This window comes from Nyctereutes procyonoides, unplaced genomic scaffold, assembly GCF_905146905.1.
Source record: "Nyctereutes procyonoides isolate TBG_1078 unplaced genomic scaffold, NYPRO_anot_genome, whole genome shotgun sequence".
NCBI classification, from domain to species: domain Eukaryota; kingdom Metazoa; phylum Chordata; class Mammalia; order Carnivora; family Canidae; genus Nyctereutes; species Nyctereutes procyonoides.
The window spans coordinates 21,230,225-21,254,809 of NW_026575051.1; the positions used below are offsets into that span (position 1 = coordinate 21,230,225).

The window sequence follows — 24,585 nt, forward strand, 5'->3', positions numbered from 1 at the left end:
GGGGGAGAGAAAAACTGATAATGGAAAAACTGAGGTGTGCTCACTGTGAATCATGAAAGAGAAATGTTTATAAAAATGAAAACCTAATAGGATCATTTACTTATGATGGACTTTGTGCCATTTACTTTTATTAAAAAGTATACTAATGAGAACATTTTGAGGAAGAAGTATAATTGTAGTCCTTTTAGAGTTGTCAGAGACCTTATGTACTTTTTTTTTTTTTTACCCCATCTGCTCCAGTTAGGATGAGAAACAGGGATGAAAGAGGTAAACATTTTGATGTCCAACATTATTTTGTTGAAGAGTCAGGGCTGAGATTCATTGAATTCTTAATTTAGTAGCTTTTATTAATAATTGTACTTTATGATCTGGAAGAGAACTGATTTAAGCTTTCACTTATAAATGTGAAACTTCTCACTTTCTACATTACTTAAGATATTTAAAAATCTGAAATAAGTCTGTCAAATGAACTATAGTTATATTCTATGTGTATATGAATTCAATAGAGGGGTTTTAACAACAGACGAGACGAAGCAGAGAAAAGGATCAGAGCACTTGAAGACAAGGCAGTGGAATTTATCCAATCAGAAGAGCAAAAAGAAAAAGAATGAGGAGAGCTTAAATGACTTATGGGAAAACATCAATTTTCCCCATTATAAGGATCCCAGAAAAAGAAGAGAGAAAGGGGCAGGCAGAAAACTTATTTTAAGAAATAATAGCTAAAGAAAACTACTTGTTTCTAACTTGGCAAAGGAAATAGACATCCAATCCAGGAAACCCAGAGTACTTCAAACAAGATTAATCCAAAAATATCCACATCAAGACGTATAATTTAGTTGTAAAAAGTTACAGATAAGAAAATATTCTTAAAAGTAGCAGGGGATAAACAACCTGTTATGTACAAAGGAATCTTCATAAGATGGCTATCGTCAGAATTTTCAGCAGAAACTTTATAGGCCAGAAGAAAGTGGCACAATATATTAAAAAAAAATGTTGAAAAAAATGGATAGAAAAAAAAATCTGGCAATCAGGAGTACTCTATCTAGCAACGTTGTCTTTCAAAAATGAGGGAGAGATAAAGAGTATAAAGAGTACTTCAGACAAGCAAAAGCTAACAGAGTACATCACCATTAGACCAGCCTTAAAAGAAATGTTAAAAGTGCTTCTTTATACTGAAATGAAAGAGCACTGACCGGTAAGGGGAAAACATGTGAAAGTATAAATCTCACTGGTAATGATAAACATATAATTAAATTTAAAATACTCTAATATTGTAATGATAGTAGCCAATTACGTATAAATCTAGTGTGAAGGTTAAAGTACAAAAGTATTAAAAATAACTATAATTACAATAATTTGTTAAGGGATATGCAAGATAAAAAGACTTGTATTTTGACACCAAACACAAAAAAATGTGGGCAGTGGAGAGTAAAAATGTAAAGCTTTAGAATGTGTTTGAAATTAAGTTATCATCTAAAAACAGACTATTATGAATATAAGATGCTTTATGTAAGCTTCAAGATAAACCACAGAGCAAAATCCTATAGCAGTTACACAAAAGATAAAGAAAGAAATCTAAGCATATCACTACAAACAATAATCAATTCAGAAAGAAAGAGAACAAGAGGAAAGGAACAAAGGAATTAGTAAACACCTAGAAAACAATTAACAAAATGGCAATAGTAAATCCGTATCTATCACCAATTACTTTAAGTGTAAATGGACTAATTCTCTAATCAAAGGACATAAAGTGGCTGTATGAATAAGAAAACAAGACCCAACCATAAGCTGCCTAAAAGAGACTCGCTTCAACTTCAAAGACACATGCAAACTGAAAACAAAAGGATGGAAAAACATATTTAATGCAAATGGAAACCAAAAAAAACAGAGATAGCTATATTTACATCAGACAATAAGACTTTAAGTCAAAGACTGTAATAAGAGACAAAGAAAGTCATTCTATAATGATAAAGGGGTCAATCTCACATGATATAAGAGTTATAAGTATTTATGAATCCAGCATAAGAGCACTAAATATGTAAAGCAACTCTGAAGACAGATCTAGATAACATTCTGAAGAAAGAAATAGACAACAATAGTATAAATAGTTGGAGGACTTCAATACATTTAACAATGGATAAATTATCTGACAAACAATAAGAAAACTCTGGACTTAAACTACATGTTAGATCAGATCAACTTACAGACATTTACAGAAAATTCCATCCAAGAGTAGCAGACTATACATTCTTCCCAAGTAAATAAGGAATATTCTCCAGTTGTGGTATGTTAAATAATAAAACAAGTATTAATACATTTAAGAAGATTGAAATCATAGCAGCAACCTTTCTGACCACAATGGTATGAAACTAGAAATCAATTACAAAAAGAATACAAAAATTCATAAACATGGAGATTAAACAACATGCTCCTCAACATATAATGAATGAAAGAAGAAATCAAAAGAAAATAAAAAATTACTTGAGGCAAATAAAAATGGAAGTACAATATGCAAAAACAGGATCCAGCAGAAGCAGTTCTATGAAAGATGTTCATTATGATAATAAAAGATCTCAAATAACTTAAATTTATGTTTCAAGGAACTAGAAAAAGAAGAACAAACAAAACCCCAGCTTAGTAGATGGAAGGAAATAATAAAGATCAGAGTAGAAATAAAAGATATAGAGACTAAAAACACAATAGAAAAGATTAATGAAACTAAGAGCTGGTTTTTAAAGAGATTGACTGAGAGAGTGTGTGTGTATGTGAGGAAGGAGGAGGGGCAAGGGAGAGGGGGAGAAGGGAGAGAAGAAAGGAAGAGAAGCATAGTCCTTGCTGAGTGTGGAGCCTGCCATTCACAACCCTGAGATCATGACCTGAGCCAAAATCAAGAGTTGGATGCTTAACTGATTGAGCCACTGATGTGCTCCAAGAGCTGGCTTTTTGAAAAGAAACAACATAGAGAAATCTTTAGCTAGATTTACAAGGAAAAAAATGAGAGAGGAATCAAACAACTAAAATTATTAATGAAAGATGAAACATTACAACTAATATCACAAAAATTAAAAGGATAGTAAGAGATTACTATGAACAATTATATGTCAACAGATTGTACAACTTAGAAGAAATGGATAAATTCCTAGAAACATACAGCCTACTAAGACTGAATCATGAAAAAGTAGAAAATTTGGACAGACCAAATGCTAGTAAGGAGATCACATCAGTAATCAAAAAGCTTCCAACAACAACAAAAAAGTCCAGGACTAGAATGTTTCAGTGGTGGATTCGACCAAACTATTAATGAAGAATTAATACCAATCCTTCTCAATCTCTTCCAAAAATTAGAAGAAGAGGGAACATTTTCAAATTTACTTTATGAGGCCAACATTACCCTGATACCAAAACCAGATAAGGACACCATAAGAAAAAGAAATTACAAGTCAATTTCCCTTTTGAACACAGAGGCAAAAAAAATTCAACAAAGTATTAGTAAGCCAAATTCATCCATACACCATGATCAAGAGGGATTTACTCTAGGGATGCAAGGATGGTTCAATACTAACAAATCAATGTAGTATACCATATTAACAAAATGAAGGATAAAAAAGTCATATAATCATCTCAATAGATACAGAAAAAAGCATTTGACAAAATTCAATATCCATTGTTGATAAAAGTTCTTAACATAGTGGGTATGGGGGCACAAACCTCAACATAATAAAGTCCACACATCATGATCCCACAGATACTCAATGGTGAAAAGGTGAAAGCTTCTCCTTTAAGATCAGGAACCAGACTAGAATGGCCACTCTTGCCACTTTTATTAAATATAGTACCAAAAGATATAGCCAAAGCTATTACACAAATAATGATAATAATAAAATAAAAGTCATCTAAATTAGACATAAAACTGTTTTTATTTGCAGATAACATACTACTACATATAGAAAATCCTAGTGATTCTATTAAAAAAAACTTGTTAGAATTACTAACAAATTCAGTGAAGTTGCAGGATACAAAAATCAATAGACTACATTAGTCATGTTTCTATACATTAATAACCATCAGGAAGAGAAATTAAGAAAACAATACCATTTACAATTGCAACAAAAAGAATAAAATACCTAGGAATAAATTGAACCTAAGTGGTGAAAGCTCCATACAATGAAAACTATGACACTGATTTAAGAAGACACAAATAAATGGAAATATATTCTCTGTTTATAGATTAAAAGAATTAATATTGTTAAAATGTCTAAACTAACCAAAGTAATCTACAGATTCAATGCAATCCCTATCAAAACTCCAATGATATTTTTTTACAGAAATAGGACAATCCTAAAATACGTATGGAACCATAAAAGACCCCAAATGGTCAAAGCAGTCTTGAGAAAGAAGAACAAGGCTAGAGGCATCAAACCTCCTGTTTCAAACTATATTACACAGCTACAGTAATAAAAATAATACAGTACTGGCATAGCAACAGGGACATACATTATTAGAACAAAATAGAGAGCCCAGAAATAAACTCACATATATGATCAATTAAATTACAACAAAGGAGCCTAAAACATACAATGGGGAAAGGACAATTTCTTCAAAGAATGGTGCTGGAAAAACTGGATAACAACATGCAAAATGATGTAACTGAACCACTATCTTCTACAATACATAAAAATAAACTCAAAATGGATTAAAGATCTAAATGTAAGACATGAAGCCATAGAACTCCTAGAAAAAAAACACAAGTAGTAACTTCTTTAACATTGACCTCAGTAATATTTTTCTAGATATGTCTCCTGAAGCAAGGGAAACAAAAGCAAAAATAAACTATTGGGACTATACCAAAATGAAAGGCTTTTGCACAGTGAGGAAAACCATCAATAAGATGAATGGCAACCTACTGAATGGGAGAAGCTACTCATAAGTGATATATTCAATAAGGAATTAATATCTAAAATATATAAAGAACTTGTACAATTCAATAATAAAAAAGCAAATAATAAGATTAAAAAATGGGCAGAGGAACTGAAAAGACATTTTACTATAGAATACATCCAAATGGTCAACAGATATATGAAAAGGTGTTAAACATCACTAACCATCAGGGAAATACAAATCAAAACCACAACGAGGTAACATTCGCACCTATTAGAATACAATTTTAGGGACACCTGGGTGGCTCAGCAGTTGGGTGCCTGCCTTCAGCTCAGGTCATGGTCCTGGGATCTGGGATCGAGTCCCACATCGGGCTCCCAGTAAGGAGTTTGCTTCTCCTTCTGTCTGTGTCTCTGCCTCTCTCTCTCTCTGTCTGCGTCTCTCATGAATAAATACATAAATCTTAAAAAAAAAAGAATACAATTTTATGGATCCAATTTTAACTGGAGAGACGTGACGTCCTTTAGGTTTATTTTAGCTAACTGATCAATGTTTATTAATTGCGGTATTTGTATTGTCTAAAGGCACTGCTCAGTAGAAAGGGCACACTTCTGTTTGTTGATATTTTTTTCTCTTATTTTCATAAAGCAGTTCTTGGCCTTTGATGAAAATTTAGTGCCCATATTGACTTAATTTATATTGAAAGAAATGCAACTATAAAATAAGGGTGATCTTGACAAGACTGATCTGTATGATCTTATAATATCCTATGTAAATCAACATGGAAAACAAATGAGGCATCTGTGTTTATTTAAATAACTAAAAAATGCATTTTGATATATTGAGATGATGCATATTGATAGTTCACTTGAATTGTCAAACATTATACAAATGTAAAGCATTGCCACAACCTGAGTAAAGACTGCTTGCAAGCCTCCTCTAGGCTTCATCCGTCAAGTTTTCAGTGTTATTGGTGAAAGAGGCTATGAAGCAGAGGCCAGGAAAAAGATGGATTCAGTGGCAGGTGCTTATTTTGATTGAGCTCCCCTGGTGTACTCTCATTCATGTTGAAATCCTTTCAGTCTCATTTCTACTAATCCACCATATTGCTTCTCCAAATAAAGTACTCACATGGTAGGCTTTCTCTTAAGCTGGTAACTGAGAAAAGAGTATTGACAAAGACTAATGCCTAATGCATAGTTTTCTGCAGTACAGAAAACTCTTTCCATTATATTAATCCACAGTCTTTTCAACAGCTTTTTGAGGGTAGCAGTTTTCATGTCTTTTGTGGAAATAAAGAAATGGATATTGGAGTTAATATGATTCACTTATGATCTAAGCCCTGGTAGTGGCAGATGCAAAAATTTGATGCAAAATCATGAGTTCTTTAGACCACCCCACGTGACAGATTAGTGTTTGGCCAATTTCCACCAAGGCAAAATGTTGTTCAATATTTGACTCATCATTAGCACATTTATGAGGAGACTGAGAAAAATGGAAAAGCAAATGAAACTCAGGCTGCTCATTTGTAACTTCTCTGAATGGAGGAGTAGATTAAAATCTATATTGTAGGAAATTTTGGAATTTCCACATACTATTACAATCTGTGAATAAATAAACAAGTATAATTAATAAGAAGCAAGGAGTGGTGTTTTTCTTTCAGTAATGACTGAGTGGTTACTATCAGACTAAGCTTCCAATAGATAATAGTTATAATGCTTGACAAAATATTTTAAAACACCTATCTGAAGATACTAGAGAGTGACCAAAAGCAAGCAGGAACTGAAAGGGACTGTATACTTGGAAGAAGGGAATAACACAGCGAGTTTTCTGTTTCTGTGGCTTTGACAAGCGTAGACATCATAGTACATAAAACCACTAAAATTTAAAGAATAACTTAAACAGGCAATGTTCATAGCAATCTGACTTGAAGTATTGTAGATGAGAGTTGGAGAGACCATGGCATCTAGGAAGTGACTTAGGGAAACTTCAGAAGGGATTGAGTGAAAGTAGAAGCTCCAAATTCTGCATATAAACTCCACCCATATCTCTGGTTGACCCCTTAACTATGCATGTGTAGCTCTGTTTGAAGCAGCACCATTAAGAATAAAATAACTGAATATAAAATTTCAGCTGCCATTCACCACAAAGAATATAAGATACTATAGACCAAATATGTGTCCTGCCTCAAATTCACATTGTTGAAATGTAATTCCCAATGTGGAAATAAGGTCTCTGGAAGGTGATTAGGTCATATGAGTGGTGCCATCATGAAAGGGATTAATGTCCTTATTAAGGAAGCTCCAGAGAGCTTCCTCATCCCACATCTTCTCACTATGTATGGAGACATAGTGAGAAGAAAAACATCTATAAACCAGGAAGCAGGTCCTAATGTAGTAGTGCATTGATAGTGGACTTCCAGCTTCCAGAACTATGAGAGAGAAATTTCTGATGTTTAGAGGTCACCCAGTATATGGTATTTTTGCTATAGCAGCCCAAAGAGACTAAGATATAAGAGTTTGAAGTTTGATTTAATCTAAGCTGTGTGCTAAAACAAAATAAAAAATTAATGCTCTTTAAAGTAACATAACAGAATGCAGAAATTCTACCATTCATAATGTCCAGGATACAACTAAAAATTACTAGGCATGTTAAGAGATAGGAAAATGTGACCCACACTTAAAAGAAAAGGCATTCAATGGAGACTAATCATGAGATGACCCAGATGTTGGAATTAGTACACAAGGAGTTTAAAGCAGGGATTATAATTCTATTCAGTACATAAAAGAAATTATCTTAATGAATGAGCAAATAGGTCATCAGAAAAATATAAACGATATACATAGAAAAAGAATGAAATAGATATTCCAGAACTACAAAATACCCTACCTAAAGTTGTATTTTCTTTTTTTTTTTTTTTAATATATTTTTTTAATTTTTATTTATTTATGATAGTCCTAGAGAGAGAGAGAGGCAGAGGCACAGGCAGAGGGAGAAGTAGGCTCCACGCACCGGGAGCCCGACGTGGGATTCGATCCCGGGTCTCCAGGATCGCGCCCTGGGCCAAAGGCAGGCGCCAAACCGCTGCGCCACCCAGGGATCCCTAAAGTTGTATTTTCATATGAGCTTAATAGTAGGTTGTGATGACAGAAGAACCAGTAAGTTTGAAGCTAAATATATATTATCCAGTTTGAAAGCAGAATAAAACAATGGGGAGAAAGAGCAGAACCTCAAGTACCTGTGGGCATCTACCAAAAAGTTCATTTGTAAGATTGGAATATCAAAAAGAAAAAAATTAGAAATTGGGCCAAAAAAAGTTAAGGACTCAATGGTTGAAAATATCCTAAATTCGGTGAAAGTTCTAAGTTTATAGAGTCAAGAAATTTAGTAAACTCCCATTAGGATAAATATGGATATGCATAGTCAAATTGTTAAAATCCAAAGATAAAGAGAAATCTTGAAAGCAAACAGAAAAAATGACATATTACATATAACTTAGCATCAATTTGAAATATTGGTGACTTCTTATAAGAAACAATGAAAATCAGAAGAAAATGGTTAATTTTTAGAATGCTGAAGGAAAAAAAAATGATCAACCCAGAATTTTATTTACACTGAACATATTCTTAAAGAATTAGGGTGAAATAAAGATATTTCTTAATAAAACTAAGAGAATCTTCTGCGAATAAACTTTCACCAAAGGTGAAAGAAACGAGGTCTCATATACGAATAAAGAACACTGGAAATAGTAAACATATGAGTAAATATAAGGACTATTTTTTCTTATTTCTTTAAAATACTTATGATAATTGGGGTGCCTTGGTGGCTCAGTCAGTTAAGCATCTGCTTTTGGCTCTGGTCATGATCCCAGGGTCCTGAGATCAAGCCCCACATTGGGTTCTCTGCTTGGCGGGGAGCCTGTTTCTCCCCCTCTCTCTGTCTGCTGCTCTGCCTGCTTGTGCTCTCTTTCTTTTTCAGTCTCTGTCAAATAAATAAATAAAACCTTAAAAGAATATATGATTATTTAAAAAATTATAAAACTCTGTTGTGGAGCTTATAACATATGTAAATATACAAATACAAATGATAACATAAAGGAGCACAGAGGTGGCAAATGGACCTAGATAATTGCAAGAGTCTTATGTTTTACATGAATTGGTATATACATGGTAAACTGTGAAAATTTAAGGATGTATATTGTAATCCCTAGAGCAGCCACAACAGCTAGAAAGCCTATAGACAAAATGAAATTATTTATTTATTCAAAAGATGGTTAAAGGAAGAACAGAGGATCAAAAATCAATGGCACAGAGAGAAAGAAAATCAAACATAGTAGACTTAAATCTAACGATAGCAAAACAGTTGATCTTTGAACAACATGGGTTTCAACTACGTGACTCCAGTTATATGTAGATTTTTTACAGTATAGTACTATCAATGCATTTTTTGTTCCTTATGATTTCCTTAATAGCATATTCTTTTCTCTAGCTTACTTTATTGTAAGAATACAGTATATAATACATATAGAAAATATGTGTTAATTGAATGTTTATCAGTAAGGCTTCTGGTCAACAGTAGGGTATTATTAGTTAAGTTTTTGGGGAGACAAAAGTTACACATGAATTTTTGACTGTGTGGGGGTTGGCACCCCCTAACCCCTGCATTATTCAAGTGTCAACTTGTAATTGTATTAAATCTAAATGGGCTAAAGATTACAAGTAAAAAGCTAGGGATGGGGGGATGGTAGAATTTTAATTTAGTAGCAAGAGGAAATTAGAGAACTATTAGAGTGGCAATTTTACTTCTGATCATATAGGTTGTTGAATTCTAAAATGATTTACCCATGAGATTGTGTAGGTTCTCATATTTATCATATGGTTTGGGTATCCTTCCCTTATATCGGGGATATATAATCTCTAGAAAATGTCCTTAAATTCAAATGTGAAAAAACAGAGGTTAGGGTCTGAATGCTTCCTCTCTCAAGAGGCCTTTGGGATTTTACTGCAAATTTCTTCCTAGTATCCAGCATTCCATATAATAAGATTTAATTTGCCTATATAAATAACTTGGAGGGCCGCTCAAGTAACTTTCTACAGGACAAAGATTAGATATCCTAGATTAAGAAAAAAATAGTATGAAAATTGTAATTATTCCCTTGATAACTACCTTTCTTTCAGTAAAACTGAAAGCTCTGTCTCATTCCTCTTTGTCTCCCCAGCAAATTAATCCAGGGCCTGGCACAACAGTGGGCATTAAATAAATAACACAATGTGATTCCTAGTCCTAGAAGTAATTTACAACTGCCTTTTAAATACATTTACCTGTATATTATTTACTAACTTTAAAAACTACTTTTATTAATGAATAATTTTATATAATAAAAAGTTTCCATTTTAAGTGTATAGTTTGATGTTCTTAATAAATGTATACACCCATGCAACCACCAACACAATCAAGATATTTGTATATGGGGAACAATGCTAGAAATTATATCAATGAGGAAAGCCTAAAAACTCTTCATGATAAAGAATTATTGGTCCTCTATTCTCCAATTCACAAGGTGTTTTCATTTTTTTCTCTCTTACCAGACTAATTACCCCAAATTCTAGGCAGTACTGTATATAGGAAACCCTAAAGACTCCATCAGAAAACTACCAGAATTGACAAATGAATTCAGTAAAGTTGTAGGATATAAAATCAATTTACAGAAATCTTTTGCATTCCTATACACTAATAATGAAGCAGCAGAAAGTGAAATTAAAAGGGTTGCATGGGTGGCTCAGTTGGTTATGCATCTCTCTCTCTCTTTTTTTGTAATTTAATTTATTTATTTCAGAGAGAAACAGTGAGTGAGAGTATGACCAGAAGAGTAGCAGACTCTCCACTGAGCAGGGACCCCCCCCCCCAACTTGATATGGGGCTCAATCTCAGGACTCCAGGATCATGACCTGAGCCCAAGGCAGATGCTTAGCCAAGTGAGCCACTCAGGTGCCCCTGCACCCAACTCTTGATCTCAGTTTAGGTCTTGATCTCAGGGTCATGAGTTCAAGCCTCACATTAGGCTCCAAAGGAAAAAAAAAAGTGAAATTAAGAAAACAATCCCATTTATAATTGCCCCCAAAACAATAAAATATCTAGGAATCAACTTAACCAAAGAGTTGAAAAACCTGTAATCTGAAAACTATAAAACACCAATGATGATATAAAGAATGGAAGAATTATGCTCAAGGATTGGAAGAATATTGTTAAAATGTCTATACTACCCAAAGAAATCTACACATTTAATACAATTACTATCAAAATACCAACAGCATTTTTTACAGAACTTGTGCAAACAATCCTACAATTTGTATGGAACCACAAAGACCTGGAATAGCAATAGCAATCTTGCGAAAGAAGAACAAGGCTGGAGGCATCACAATTCCAGATTTCAAGTTATATTACAAAGCAGTAGTAATTAAAAAGTATGGTATTGGCAGAAAAATAGACATATAGATCAACGGAAAGAAGAAAAAACCCAGGATTAAACCCATGATTATATGATCAATTACTCTTCAACAAAGGAGGAATGAACAAACAATGGGAAAAAGACTCTTCAACAAATAGTATTAGGAAAACTGGTCAACCAGATGCAAAAGAATTAAACTGGACCACTTTCTTTCACCATATACAAAAATAAACTAAACATGGATTTAAGACCTAAATGTGAGACCTGAAACCATGAAAATCCTTGAAGACAGTACAGGGAGTAATCTCTCGAACATCAGCTGTATCAAAATTTTTTAGTCATGTCTCCTGAAGCAAGGGAAGCAAAAGCAAAAATAAACTATTGGGACTTTATCAAAATAGAAAGCTTCTGGACAGCAAAGGAAACAATCAACAAAACTAAAAAGCAACCTGTAGAATTTGATATTTGCAGATGACATATCTAATAAGAGTTGTGTATACAAAATATATAAAGGACTGATACAACTCAACACCCCCCAAAACAATCCAGTTTAAAAAATGGGCAAAAGACAAACATTTCTTCAAAGAAGACACACAGATGGCCAACAGACACATGAAAAGATGTTCATCACTTACCATCAGGGAAATGCAAATCAAAACTACAACGAGTTATCACCCCACACCTCTCAGAATGGCTAAAATAAAAAACACAAGAAACAACAAATGTTGGTGAGGATACGGAGAAAAAGGAAGCTTCTTGCACTTTTAGTGGGGTGCAACCACTGTGAAAAACGGTATGGAGTTTCCTCAAAAAGTTAAAAATATAACTACCCTATGATTCAGGAATTGTGCTACTAGGTATTTACCCCCACAAAATACAAAAGCACTCTATGTTTATTGCAGCATTATTTACAATAGCCAAACTATGGAAACAGCCCAAGTGTCCATCAATACTGAATGAATAAATAAGATGTGATATATATATATATACCATGGAATATTATTCAGTCATAAAAAGGATTAAATTTGCAACAACATGGATAGAGATAGACAGTATAAGGCTAAGTGAAATAAGCCAGAGAAAGGCAAATACCAGATGATTTCAATCATCTGTGGAATTTAAGAAACAAAACAAATGAACAAAGGGGGAAAAAAAAAAGAGAGAGAGAGAGAGACAAACCAAGAAACAAACTCTTTCCTATAGAGAACGAACTGATGGTTACCAGAGGGGAGGTGGGTGGGTGGGAGGATGGGAGAAATAGGGGATGGGGATTACAGAGTACACTTATAATGATGAAAAAAATTAAAATGAATGAAAAAAATTAGCTTAAACCAAAAACAAACCAAGAGGCAGGCCTAACAATAGCATCTTCTGATAGCCTCCAAACTGGAGAATTTCAAAGCAGATTATCTGTGTTATAGTCAGTGGATAAAAATAAAGAAGAACAAAGTAGATCCTTGGCAACAAAGAAATAATTCTGCTACTGATTCTGCAGTTAACAGAAGTTTACCAATCATTTAACGTGCATGTGGCTCTGTGGTTGCTGCAGGGATCTAGTAGTGAGACAGCACTTATGGTTCCAAGAGGTCACAATCTCCTGTGACCTCTTGAATGACGGTGATACAAAAATAATCATAATGCAAATGTATCATAGACACATGGGGATTACTAATTGAGGTTTAAATTTTTTTTAAAGATTTTTAAATTTTTATTTATTCATAAGAGACACACAGAGAGAGGCAGAGACATAGGCAGAGGGAGAAGCAGCCTGTGGGGAGACTGATGCGGGATTTGATCCCTAGACTCCGGGATCACTCCTTGAGTGGAAGGCAGATGCTCAACTGCTGAGCCACCCAGGTGTCCTGAGGTTTGTTTTTGTTTTTGTTTTTGTTTTTTTTTTAAGAGACCAGCCATATCTTTAAAACATATTTGGTGTTTATTAAAATAATAACCTAGTGTGATAATCTATGGAAGTCAAGATTAGGATGAAGGAGCCAGGCCTTCTTTATTTTTGTTGTTTTTTCAAAGCAGTTAGAAAACTTGCAAAGACAAGTTTCTCACTTGCTTATCGCTCCAGACTCAGTCTCTCAGTCAGGAACCACAGTTTCCCACTAAAACTGGCACAAAATGGGTTTCTGGAATGTGAGAATGATGGAAGAGTGGCTAAAGTTCAAAGTCGAGGTGGCCTTCCTCCCCTGAGAATAAAGAAATCACACCAGGACAAACAAAAGAGAGAGAAGTGGGTATGGCAATAGAGTTTAGGGATTGATTGGAGTTAGAAAGTTAAGTTGATAATTCTGGGCTCAAAACCAAAGTGGTACTCAGATCCATCCTCACTGATTGGGAAGAAAGAAGCCCTCTTCCTAGAGCTGGCAGTGACGAAGTGTCCTGTGCACAGTTGGAACTGTGAGTCTGTGTAGACATGTATGTCTCCTATAAACTAGTTTCAGACCCCAAATCCCCTTGGTCACTGGGCATGCTCAGCTTTGTCTTCCGCAGAAAAGTGGATTTGTGTGTGTGTGTGTGTGGGGGGGGCTCCAGATTTTAGCTTTGGCAACTTGGGGCCGGACAGGCTGGTGGTGTCTGGCGGGAGGCCACAGGTGGAATCTTGAAAGAGGCCACAGGTGTGAGGACTAGGGGGCAGCTGGGAGGAGCGTCAGAGTAGGACCCCAAGGACAATCCATCAATGTGACCCATTTTGATCTGGTCCGCAGCCCTTTGTAAAGGAGCCAGTTGGTTCTCTGGAGACAGGGAGAAGAGACGTTCAGGGTTCTGGTCCTAGTCCGTGGGAATGAATCAGGGGCTAGGGAATGAATGGTCGTTAGTATTCAGTAGTACGGCTCCCGAGTCCTCCCCTGCAACTCCCTTCTAGGGCTGCAATCTCCCTTTGCAAGACACCGGGTGTAGGCGCAGAAACGCACGCGCTGGACGGAGGGTGCTCACCGGGCAGCCCCCACCTCCCCCACTCGCCCCCCTCCTCACCAGCCCAAATTAGTCGCCAGGGGCCAACATCTGGCCGCGCTCGATCAGGCTCCGAGACTCACCTTGGCTACCTCGTCCTTTGCGCCTGGACTCCTGATGGGGTGCATCCACGCCTCTGAGAATCTTACGGACTCTCCGACCCCTAGGCTTCTGGGGGTGCGGGGAGAGGGACTTCCTAGTGCTCTGTGAGCCAACAATGATTCCCGAAGTCGTGCGCCCAGGCTGCACGGCCTGCAGGCGGTGCCCGCGGACCCGAGGGCACGGCGGGGCCCCCGGCGCTCACCTGTGGGGCGGAGGGCGGCCGGAGCCCCTCGAGACCGCCCCGAGCCCCGCAGCTCCCGGCACCCGCGGGCGCAAGGTCCGCGTCGGGGCGGGCCTGCCTGACCCCGGAAGAGAAAGTTGTTTTGGGGAAGGGGAGCGAGGAGACGGGAGAGGGAGTTGAGTCACTAAAAACCAAAGTTGCTCTGCTCCCCTCGGGCCGCCTCTCCTCTGCTTCATCTGTACCCCAAGCCCCCTTGGGGTCAGGCTTCCTCGGAGGGCCGGACCCTCCCCCCGCCGCTCCCCGCCGCCGCCCCGGGTCCCGGCCGGAGGAGGGGGACAGGGAGCGCCCGGGCCGCAGGTTACGACCCTCGGCGGCGGCAGGTCTCCAGGAAAACCCGGAGCGGAGCATCCCCGGGCCGGGAAACGCCCTCGCGCGCGCCCACTGGCGCGCATGCTCAGTCGCGCCGCGGCGGCCGCGAGTAGGAAGCTCCGCGCGGCAGCGGCGGCCGCGGCGGCGCGACTGGAGGGTGGGAGGGGACGTCCCGGCCGGCGGGCGGGCGGGCGCGCGGGCGGGGGCGCTGGGACTCTGCCGGGGCTCCCGCCGGAGCTTCCTGCGAGCGTTTGGGACCGTGAACCCCGGCGCGAGGAGCTAGCGAGCGCGGGAGCCGGCGAGCGCGGGGTGGGCAGCGGGCGGAGCGGGCTCAGAGCCCGGGTCTCCGCGGCTCGGCTCGGGACCCCGCGGCGGGGGCGGCGATGTTCCACTGCATCCCCCTGTGGCGGTGCAACCGTCATGTGGAGACCATCGACAAGCGCCACTGCTCGCTGGTCTACGTCCCCGAGGAGATCTACCGCTACGCCCGCAGCTTGGAGGAGCTGCTGCTGGACGCCAACCAGCTCCGCGAGCTGCCCGAGGTGAGTGGCCGGCCTCACCTGCGCGCCGTGTCCGGGGGGACCGGACGAGCCTGGCCAGCCCCCCCCCCCCCCCCGCCGTCTCCTCCCTTCCCCACTCTCCCCCTCCTCTCCCGCCTCCAGATCCGGTGAGGCAGGTCCCGCAGAACCACCTCTACCTGTATTCACCTGTTTCTTCCTCCCTTACCGCCCCCCCCCCCCAACCGCCCGCAAAGTTCCTTGTCATTTTGTACAAAGTGAGCGACTTGCTGTTTTCCAAGCGGTCACCAGGGCTTGTGCGACTAGGGGAACGTTCTGGGCTTGGTAAGTAGTTTAGACACACGTCTAAGTACTAACAACTGGTACTTGAAGCCAGGCAGGTGAGGGGCCAGGTGGCTCGAGCTGTTCCCGGGTGAAAGGACGGAGAGCGTGGCATCCGCTCCCTGGGCAGTTTTCCTTGCGGTGCATTCCCGGACCCCTGGCCGGGGCGCGTTTCCCCTGTTGGCTCCGGCCGGTCCGGAGGAGGTGGGCTGCGCTCGGGAGAGCCGCAGTATCTCGGCATCTTCCGAGGAATGTGCCCTGGGCCTTATCGCTGGTGGGCAGTGCTTGGAAGTGCTGTAGCTTGGCCGGCCGGCCTTGGCTCCGGGACCTGTCGAGAACTGAGGGTGGGGTGGGGGGGTGGGTGGGCAGGAGGAGGTCGGGCTAGGCGGAGAGCTATGCCTTGGGGCTGTGCGCAGGTGCCCAGGTGCCCGCTGCTGGGACCCGGCCTGCGTGGACCTGTTGCGTGGAAGGAGGAGTCGCTGTGAACGTCAGCAGAGGCTGTGCCTGGCGGGCCAGTCTTGCAGGCGCTTCTCTCCGAGTGGGTGCCTCCAGCCTGCTGACTTCTGCCCTTGCAGTGATGCGTTACCTCTTCAGAGTTGTTTACGTAAATTAATCAGTGGGCTGAGGCTGAACTTAAGCACCGCATGCTGATTGAGCTTTAATGGGGGGGTCTGCGGCTGCGAACTTTTAACCTTCGAGTTGGCCTCGGGAATTTAGCTTGAGTAACCCTCAAGGAGGAAGGTATCACAAATCTCAGGGTGTGCAGGAAGTCGGTGTGCAGTAATCCAAAGGTGTGCAGGAAGTAGGGAGACTAGACTGCTGGGAGTTAGGGGGAGGACCCGAGGCTTGGAGCGTTGGAACTCGAGTATCTTTCTTGTCCTTTAGTTAACACCAGGCCCAGACGCCGTCGCAGAAACACTCGCTAGTCAACGTTCTGGTTTGTTAAAATGGTCTGATACGTTCTTCAGTGCCGACAGAGTGTTTTAAAAAGCAGAACAGTGTTTCTTTTTTTTTTTTTTTAATATTTCAAGTGTTATTCTTCTTGGATTAACTTTCCTTGGTTCATGTGGAATTGGATGGTTTGCTCTGTATAATCATGGAGATTATCCTCACTAGGATCTTTGCAAAGCCCCCCAGGCTTTATTTAGCTTAGGAGCCGAAAAGCCATCCAATTCCCTCAGGCATTTATTATTTTGCAGGCATTTTCAAACACACGGCTTTGTCTGGCCTTTAGCTTCCTTAAATTTGACTTGAAAGTCATAATAAGCTCCCTTACTGCCTTAAGTTGTAAATAAGTTTTAGGCATTGCTGTTGCCAGAAAGACAGAATATGTTATTTAATACTTTTCGAGTGTGTCAGAATGAAGTTATAAAGGTTGACTGAAAAGCTGCTTAGCTAGAAATGTTTCAGTGTCCTTTTTGGTATTTTTGTTTGTTTGTTTATTTTTGTAGAACTGGAAGATTTCCTTTGACTGGATTGGCTTTTCACTCCCTTCTGCAAAGTTTGTGGGTTTTCCTGTAATGTTGGGGAATTCAGCTTCGTAAGGGGAAATTATGGGTTTTGGAAGTGTTAGGTATTCTTACTGATCCTAACTGGAAACTTCTCAGAAGCCCAAAATAGTCTGATAGCACTCTGTAGATGCAGTAAACAAACAAGCTTTTCAGAGGCTAACAGTGGTCTTGCTTATGGCTAATTATTGCTCTTACAGCTCTGAAATTAGTTTTATAGTTTCTAGGTTAAAACCTGTTTCTTCATGACTTACTGTGTCTGGGCGCCTGGTTGTGTATAAGCCAGACACGAACAGATATTTCATTCAGAGTTACAGTCTTTCCTTGGGCTGTTGTTTTGCCTTTGAGATCTGTATTACTCATTAGCACTGCTCACTGCTACCCCTGCCCCCTCCTCCAACCTCTGTCTCTCTACTTGCCCCATCACCAGGGGGCCTCTTTTGCTGACAGACCTAGATTCTTGTGGTGGTGGTCATGCTGGCTATCTGTTCTCTTTTCTGTAATTTGTTTGGAAGCACAAACCACGGGGGAAGACTGCACCCCCTTCTCCAACAGCAAAGACAGACCCACTGTCTAGGCTTCAGGATAATGAAAAGCGTCTCTCCACTGAAAGGTTTGTAACCTTGGATTTGCTTGAGTCCCCTGTTTTGCAGATTGAAACTCGGAACTGAAGTTGACTTTTTCTTTTTTTTTTCTTTTCTTTTTTTAATTTATTTATGATAGTCACACAGAGAGAGAGAGAGAGAGGCAGAGACACAGGCAGAGGGAGAAGCAGGCTCCATGCACCGGGAGCGTGACGTGGGATTCGATCCTGGATCTCCAGGATCGCGCCCTGGGCCAAAGGCAGGCGCCAAACCGCTGCGCCACCCAGGGATCCCTGAAGTTGACTTTTTCAAGGCTGTCCAGCTGGTTAGATGCAGAGTCACTGGTTGACCCCCTGGTCAGCAGTTTTGGACACCTAGTAGGAATGTGGCTTATTAAGCTTCTCACACCCATTAAAACATCAGTTATTTGGCCCCTCTTGTTTTACTAATGTCATTAAACCTGGCCTCTGTCAAACATTTATTGATCCTTCATCTTTTGTCGTTGCTGGGAATATAGAGATTAGAGAAGGTATGATTCTTATGAGCTACTCACAGCTTTGTAGGGAAACAGATGACTTTAATACAGATGTGGTGGGGGTGGGATGGAGGGGGCATTGCAGTTAGTTTGGTAGCTACTTACCTAAGTTAACCTTTTGCTGAACCTGCATTCCCATCTCTTCAGTAGTGGGTCCGCCTTGTGATTAGCCTCTCAGGGCTGTTGTTCCACAGGGAGGGCTTGGAACAGTCATCATTAGCCTGACCACAGATAGATAATAGTCTCACCATCCCATTTCCTTCCCACTTCCTCCTGGCTCGATCCCTTGGCATATGTATTAACAGATAGTCTGACTCTAACCTCCTTGAGATGCTGGCATGTTTTTGCTCATCCTTATGAGTGAGCACAGAGTTGGGCACCCAGGTCCTGCTCAGTAAACTGCTTTATCTGTCAAATGAATTTAGCCCTGTCTGCTACAAATCTTCCTTCTCTGCTTCTTTCTCTTACCTTAAGCATATCACTGCTCTGACATCTCTCCTTTTCTAATGTAGTCAGAGAATATTCAAGTTGGGAGTGATTTTTTTTTTTCAGGACTATCTAGCTGGTTAGATGCACAGTGTCTGGTGGCTTCAAGTTGGAAACCACTTCAGAAGTTAAAGGTCATTGATAGGGTGAAGCTGTTTTGTCTTCTCCAAGGTCCTATGCCCCACTCTGTACTTCCTCAGTTTTCCCAAGATGCATGGATTGTTGAATACCTTCATGTATGTGTGTTTTACTGTGATCTCTCTGGCTCCAATACAGAGCTTAGTCTAATAGGCAGCAGTTATTTTGAATGAATGCTGTTGAGCCCAGACAGCTTATAAAACTGAGTTTCATCTTGTCACCTACTCTTAATTGGAGTTCAGTTGACCTTTTGATGACTGCCAGATGACATTATCTCAAATATCTACCCCCTCCCATTATTCTTTCTCATATCTTGCTTATTTTTTTTCCCTACCCCTAGAGCACTATTACTAACTCTAGACCATATACTTGCTTACTGTTCTTTGTCTCCCCAGCTAGAACATCAGCTCCATGAGGGCAGGGATGTTTTTGTTCATGGCTGAACCTAGAACAGTATCTGGTATATAGTGGGCACTCAGCATGCTTATCGCATGAGTGATCTTCCCATGTAATGTCATGGCTAGGCTGCCCCTGTTTCTTAGCCATTGTGATTCCCCCTTCCTACAGTCTCATATCTACTGTTCATCAATCTATTGAAACTAGTCATGGCATAAAGTAAATTCAGTAGTCTTGATCTTACAGTCTTTGTTCTCCATCTCTTCTGTGCTGGGCACCTTTGTCTTCTCTTTTTGAAATAATTTTTATGCATTGTAAACATAATTTCTCATTATGATTTCAGCATCTCCAATTGTTATCTGGTAAGAGAATATCCATTCCAACTTGGAATAAGTCCCTTTTGTCTTAAACTTTCCACGTTACAATTTAGGTCTGTCTCCTGCAGTTCCATTTCTGACGGAACTTTCTTCCTACACAAGTCCTTGGACCAAGGCTCCTTGGGCTTGTCTTGAAGGAGCAGAAACCAGGGGTGCTGCAGTCACATAGCTCAAATGCTGCTCCATTACTTGGATGCTTTCTTCAAGACTTGGTTTCCTCACTTGCTATTTTAGAACCCACTTTTTAGGGTTTTTCTCAGGACTATAGGGATAATGCATGCAAAGCGTTTATACTCGGATATGAAATGTCTAAGATCTTTGTAGATACTGTGGCAAGGCACTTAAAAAAAATAAAACCATGTTTCTTAACCTAGAATTGGAAGACATTTTCCTGGAAGTTTGTAAATTATTTTTTTAAAGCAGGAATTAAAATTTTAACATTCTTTTCAATAATATTTTTTTAAAAATCATAGATTCCATATATCTAGATCAAGTCACAAATGAGTAGTGCCATAAGGTTTTAGTAGTGTTATAATCTGTGTTTGAGCACTCCCTTACTTGTCTTTAGCTAAGGGAGAAACAACAGATGTGGGCTTATTGCAGAAATCATGTGTTTGGGTCAGATGATAGCTGGGAGTTACATGAACAAAGGTTTCATGGGCATTTGTTGGAGAAGAGTGATGGGTAGCTGAAGGGGTCACAGAGCCCTTGGTGGTGAAGGCAGGCAGAATTGTGAGGAACCTGCTCCGAGGTAGTGCTGTACCGTTGTGCGCAGCCATGCGATGACTGTAAAATTGTCATCTGTCATGTTACATTAATGTTGAGTTCTTTTTTATTGGTTTTTGTCAGATTTTTAAATTTGTTCACCTTATAGTTTTATAAGAGCTAAAGCTCAAGGAGGACATACCTAGTTTTGTGTTAATACATACTTATATAACATCATAATAAAAATAACTTAAGTCAAACCTTAAGAGGAAGGGAGCCCAAGAGAGGGGTTTCCCCTTAAAGTGATGATCCATGCATCTGTCAAGGTTAAGGGAATTGTTCTTATTTTTCAGATATTCTGTTATACAGTTTATCACTTGTTTGTGATTCTCTTGCTCTCTCTCTTTTTTAAAAATAAAATAATTTATTTATTTGACAGAGTGCCAGAGAGCACAAGCAGGGGGGAGAGGCAGAGGGAGATGGAGGGAGAAGCAGATTCCCCGCTGACCAGGGAGCCCAGTGTGGGGTTCGATCCAGGGCCTGAGATCCTGACCTGAGCTGGAGGCAGACACTTAACCGACTGAGCCACCCAGGCACCCAATTGTTTGTGATTCTCTTATGTGTTCTCCAGCTCCCTTTCTCCCTACTTCTTTCCTGCCTGCAGTTCCTCCTCTCCCTTTACAGGTAAAGAAACTGAGAACTAGAGAAATTGTAATTTGCTTTGGGTTAGTGGAGGGTTAGGATCTCTCTGAAGAAAGATTTCTTCAATTTCTTCAATTTCTCCTCTCAAGAAACATTGAGTGAGTACCTGGTACCTATTAAGTATGTTAGCCACCACTTAGATTTTACTGACCTCCAGACATAGTATTAGGTACTTTCCATAAGTTATTTCTCTTAAGTTGAATAACAACACACGTTAGCCATTATAATTTCAGTTTTGCAAATGCAAGAATTGAGACTTAAATTTAAGAAAATTATTTAAGACTCTCATTTAGGGGGTGTGTTTGAGTGGCTCAGTTGGTTTAGTGTCTGCCTTTGGCTCAGGTCATGATCCTGGGGTCCTGGGATTGAGCCCAGTGTTGGGCTCCCTGCTCAGCAGGGAGTCTGCTTCTCATTCTGCTTCTCATTCCACTTGTGTGTGCTCGCTCTCTCTCAAATAAATACAATCTTAAAAAAAAAAAATCTTGTTTAGGGAAGTTGGTCAAGGTCAGTTCTGGAGCTGGCATTTGATTCCAGCTCCATGTGTGCATTTACCACCTGAAAGCCCACCTGGGAGCAAGGAGGCACTGTCAGTGCTTAGGAGGGAGCCTGTGCAGAAAGCTCTCGGCAGCCTGGAGCAGTCTCACATTCCCTGAGGAGCTGAGGGAAGGCTTTGGAGGTGGTGACATTCACACTAGACTGGAAGGAAGGAAGATGTGTGTCACATGTTGAGAAACTAGTCCTTTCTGGGTGGCTAGAATGTGGGGGGCCTGAGTGGTAGGGAGTGACTAGAGAGGGGCCTGGGGCCAGATCAGGAGAGGCTCTTGACAGTTTCTCCTCTCCAAGGAGGTGTCCTTTGTCCTGTAGAGAGAAGAGGCCTGTGGATTGTGTGTAAGCAGAAATCTTTGTTTTAGAAAGATGATTCCAGGCAGAGTATAGAGTCAGGGGCACTAGCCAGGAGCCCATTGGGTGGTCTAGGCCAAAGAAAATGATACACACCTGTGGGGATGACCAAGGGAGACGGCTTTGTCAAAGACATTCACACTGGGCATTTTCTACCCTTGGATCCAGTGCTCTTTCTGCTGTGCCACTTTCCATGGTGCACTGTGTGAGGCACTTCATTAATACTTGTGAAACACTAAGTAAAAAGCATTTACTCATCCACATTTTCTTTGATTGTGGCATGTGTCTGCATTCAGCTTGTGAATTGCTTGGTAAGATATGGCAAGCATCATATGGAGGCACCGGCTTGGGGGAAAGAATAGCCAGATGTGCTATGGATGTCAAGAGTTCATTATTTTTGGGTTTCGGATAAATGTGGTCATCAAGTTTATAAAAATGTAACATTGGCAGCCCTTTGGGTTCTGTTTTTCTGAGTAATATAAAGGCATCGTATGTGTGTCCTATACCATGGATATTAGTTTCATCATCATCTGTTGATGCTTCGAAAGACTGATACTTGGAGAATTTTTATTATTCTAGAGTTACTTGGAAGTTACATGTCTTTTTAGAAAAATTACCTCAAGTTTTTGAGGGGAAGTAAAAATTCATTTAATAAAACTTCTGGAATTGACAAAGTTGAGGCATGCTGGTAAAAGAGCAAAATAAGCTTGTTTCCACAGTTCCTCCTCCCCTCTTCCGTTGAAAAGGGGGGGCAACTCATCCCTTCCTCACAGCTGCCCAGTGCATTATTCTCTCTGCCAGAATTTGTAATTTCTCTACTGCAATAAGTAGGTACTTGGGATTTCCTTAAAAAGGACTCTATACCACAAACTTGACATTCTGGGGGTAAAGCACGGTTGATATTTATACAAGAGGGTTAGAAATAGTAAGGTAAACATTTCTTAGCAGTGATGACAAAAATCTCAACCATGATCTTGCTGTGCCATGGAACAAACAGAGGCATTGGGTTCTTTTAGACGAAGAGCTTAGTGGTGCTACAGACTTTTCTCTTTGTTCACAGAAGTCTAGGGAAACTTTGCCTATTTTAGGACTCTACCCAGAACGAGGACCAGAAATGTTTGTCCTCTACTTCATCTGATAGTTATGAGGGGTGATGAGATCATGGGCCAGATCTTAGTAAATGCATAGGAGAAACTTCTGGATGTCCATTTACTTTCTCTTAGGTATTATTTAGTGGACAGGGATGGTAATTTACTATTGCATGTGGTATTTTGGAAGAGCTAATGGTGTGTATGTGCGTCTAGAGTAAAATACTCACAACTCCTAGAAGTAAGATGAAATGCTTAGAAAAAAGAAAAAAAAATTTTGCACATTATTATTTTGAAGAGTTTCCTTATGTAGGTTGTAACTCGAGGGTCCAGAGAATTTGACTCAGTTGGAAGAGATTTGGTATTTCAGTTTCCAAAAACCACAATGAATGGGTTTATCATGTGGTAGATGGAAGGAGGTGTTACACCTAATTATAGCATGTTCCAAACTGATTCCTGGGTAGTGTGGTCAGATGGAGAGGACTCTGTCTACCCTGGCCACTCTAGTCACCTTTCTTTCTACAATCCACACCTACTTCTTGGGAAAAGATCATCAGGAGAAGCGGTCAGCTAGCTGACCTGTGGTAGAAACTAGGAGCTCCAGTCAGATGAACATGTGCAAAGGCCAAAAAGTGGGTTCTGGACCTCTGAGTGTGTGACGTGGGCTGCATCTGCTTCACTTGATTTGGGAGATGCTAAGACCTCTGAGCTCATGCTATCAGCACACCTGGCCTGACTCTGGACCAGGATGTGGCTTTGTTATTCTCTCATTAAAGGAATAATATGGGTTAGGTGCTTAAAAGAATTCAAAGAATAAAAGTGACATTTTCCTTGCTTCCTTTGAAGTCATGCCAGCCATTAACAATTTCAGAATATATTCTTATAGAATGTTTTCTCTTCATACACCAACATATTTATTCTTGTTAAAACAGAAAGAACTCTTACTATATAAATTGCTTTGCTGCTTGCTTTTTTACTTAGCACTGTCTCGGACGTCTTCCGTATAGATGTATTTTAGCACTGATTCTGGTGCTATAGTATTTCACTGTATTGATATACCACAATTGATTGATTTAACCTTTCTCCTATTGCTGGACATTTAAATTATTTCTAATTTTTTTGCATTGATGAACCATGCTGGGTTAAATAATCTTGTACATATTACTTTGTATTCCTGTGCAAATCTTTAATAATTGTTAGATGAATGAGTATACACTCTAAATTTTATTAGATGTTGCTAGATTGTCAAAGATTTTTTTTTTTAACAATAACAGAATGAAGACCTTTCTAGAAATTATAAAAACTTACCCACTTAGCACAGTTAAGAAAATGAAAATCTAGAGAGGTAAAGTGATATGTTAAAGCAAAATGAAAATATGGGCTGTACA

General features: G+C 39.9%; 2 protein-coding genes across 4 annotated transcripts in view; one reads left to right on the top strand and one right to left on the bottom strand.

Annotated features, from left to right (window-relative positions):
- Positions 1 to 14,844, bottom strand: part of KLHL31 (kelch like family member 31) — a 140,820-nt gene extending 125,976 nt beyond the window's left edge. For both annotated transcript variants that reach the window (XM_055330816.1, XM_055330818.1), the window contains exons 1-2: positions 14,371 to 14,844; positions 11,962 to 12,020 (exon numbers count right to left, since the gene is read on the bottom strand). In XM_055330816.1, coding sequence (XP_055186791.1) covers positions 11,962 to 11,964 — 3 coding nt within the window. In that variant the 5' untranslated portion in view covers positions 11,965 to 12,020; positions 14,371 to 14,844. The remainder of the gene's footprint in view (positions 1 to 11,961; positions 12,021 to 14,370) is intronic.
- A 330-nt stretch (positions 14,845 to 15,174) lies between these two features.
- The window catches only part of LRRC1 (leucine rich repeat containing 1), a 129,642-nt gene continuing 120,231 nt past the window's right edge, over positions 15,175 to 24,585 (top strand). Inside the window, exon 1 of one of the 2 annotated variants that reach the window (XM_055330819.1) lies at positions 15,175 to 15,481. In XM_055330819.1, the coding sequence (XP_055186794.1) occupies positions 15,323 to 15,481 (159 nt within the window). In that variant the 5' untranslated portion in view covers positions 15,175 to 15,322. Of the gene's footprint in view, positions 15,482 to 15,737; positions 15,782 to 24,585 lie in introns of those variants that run through there. The other variant, XM_055330821.1, reaches the window with a different exon arrangement.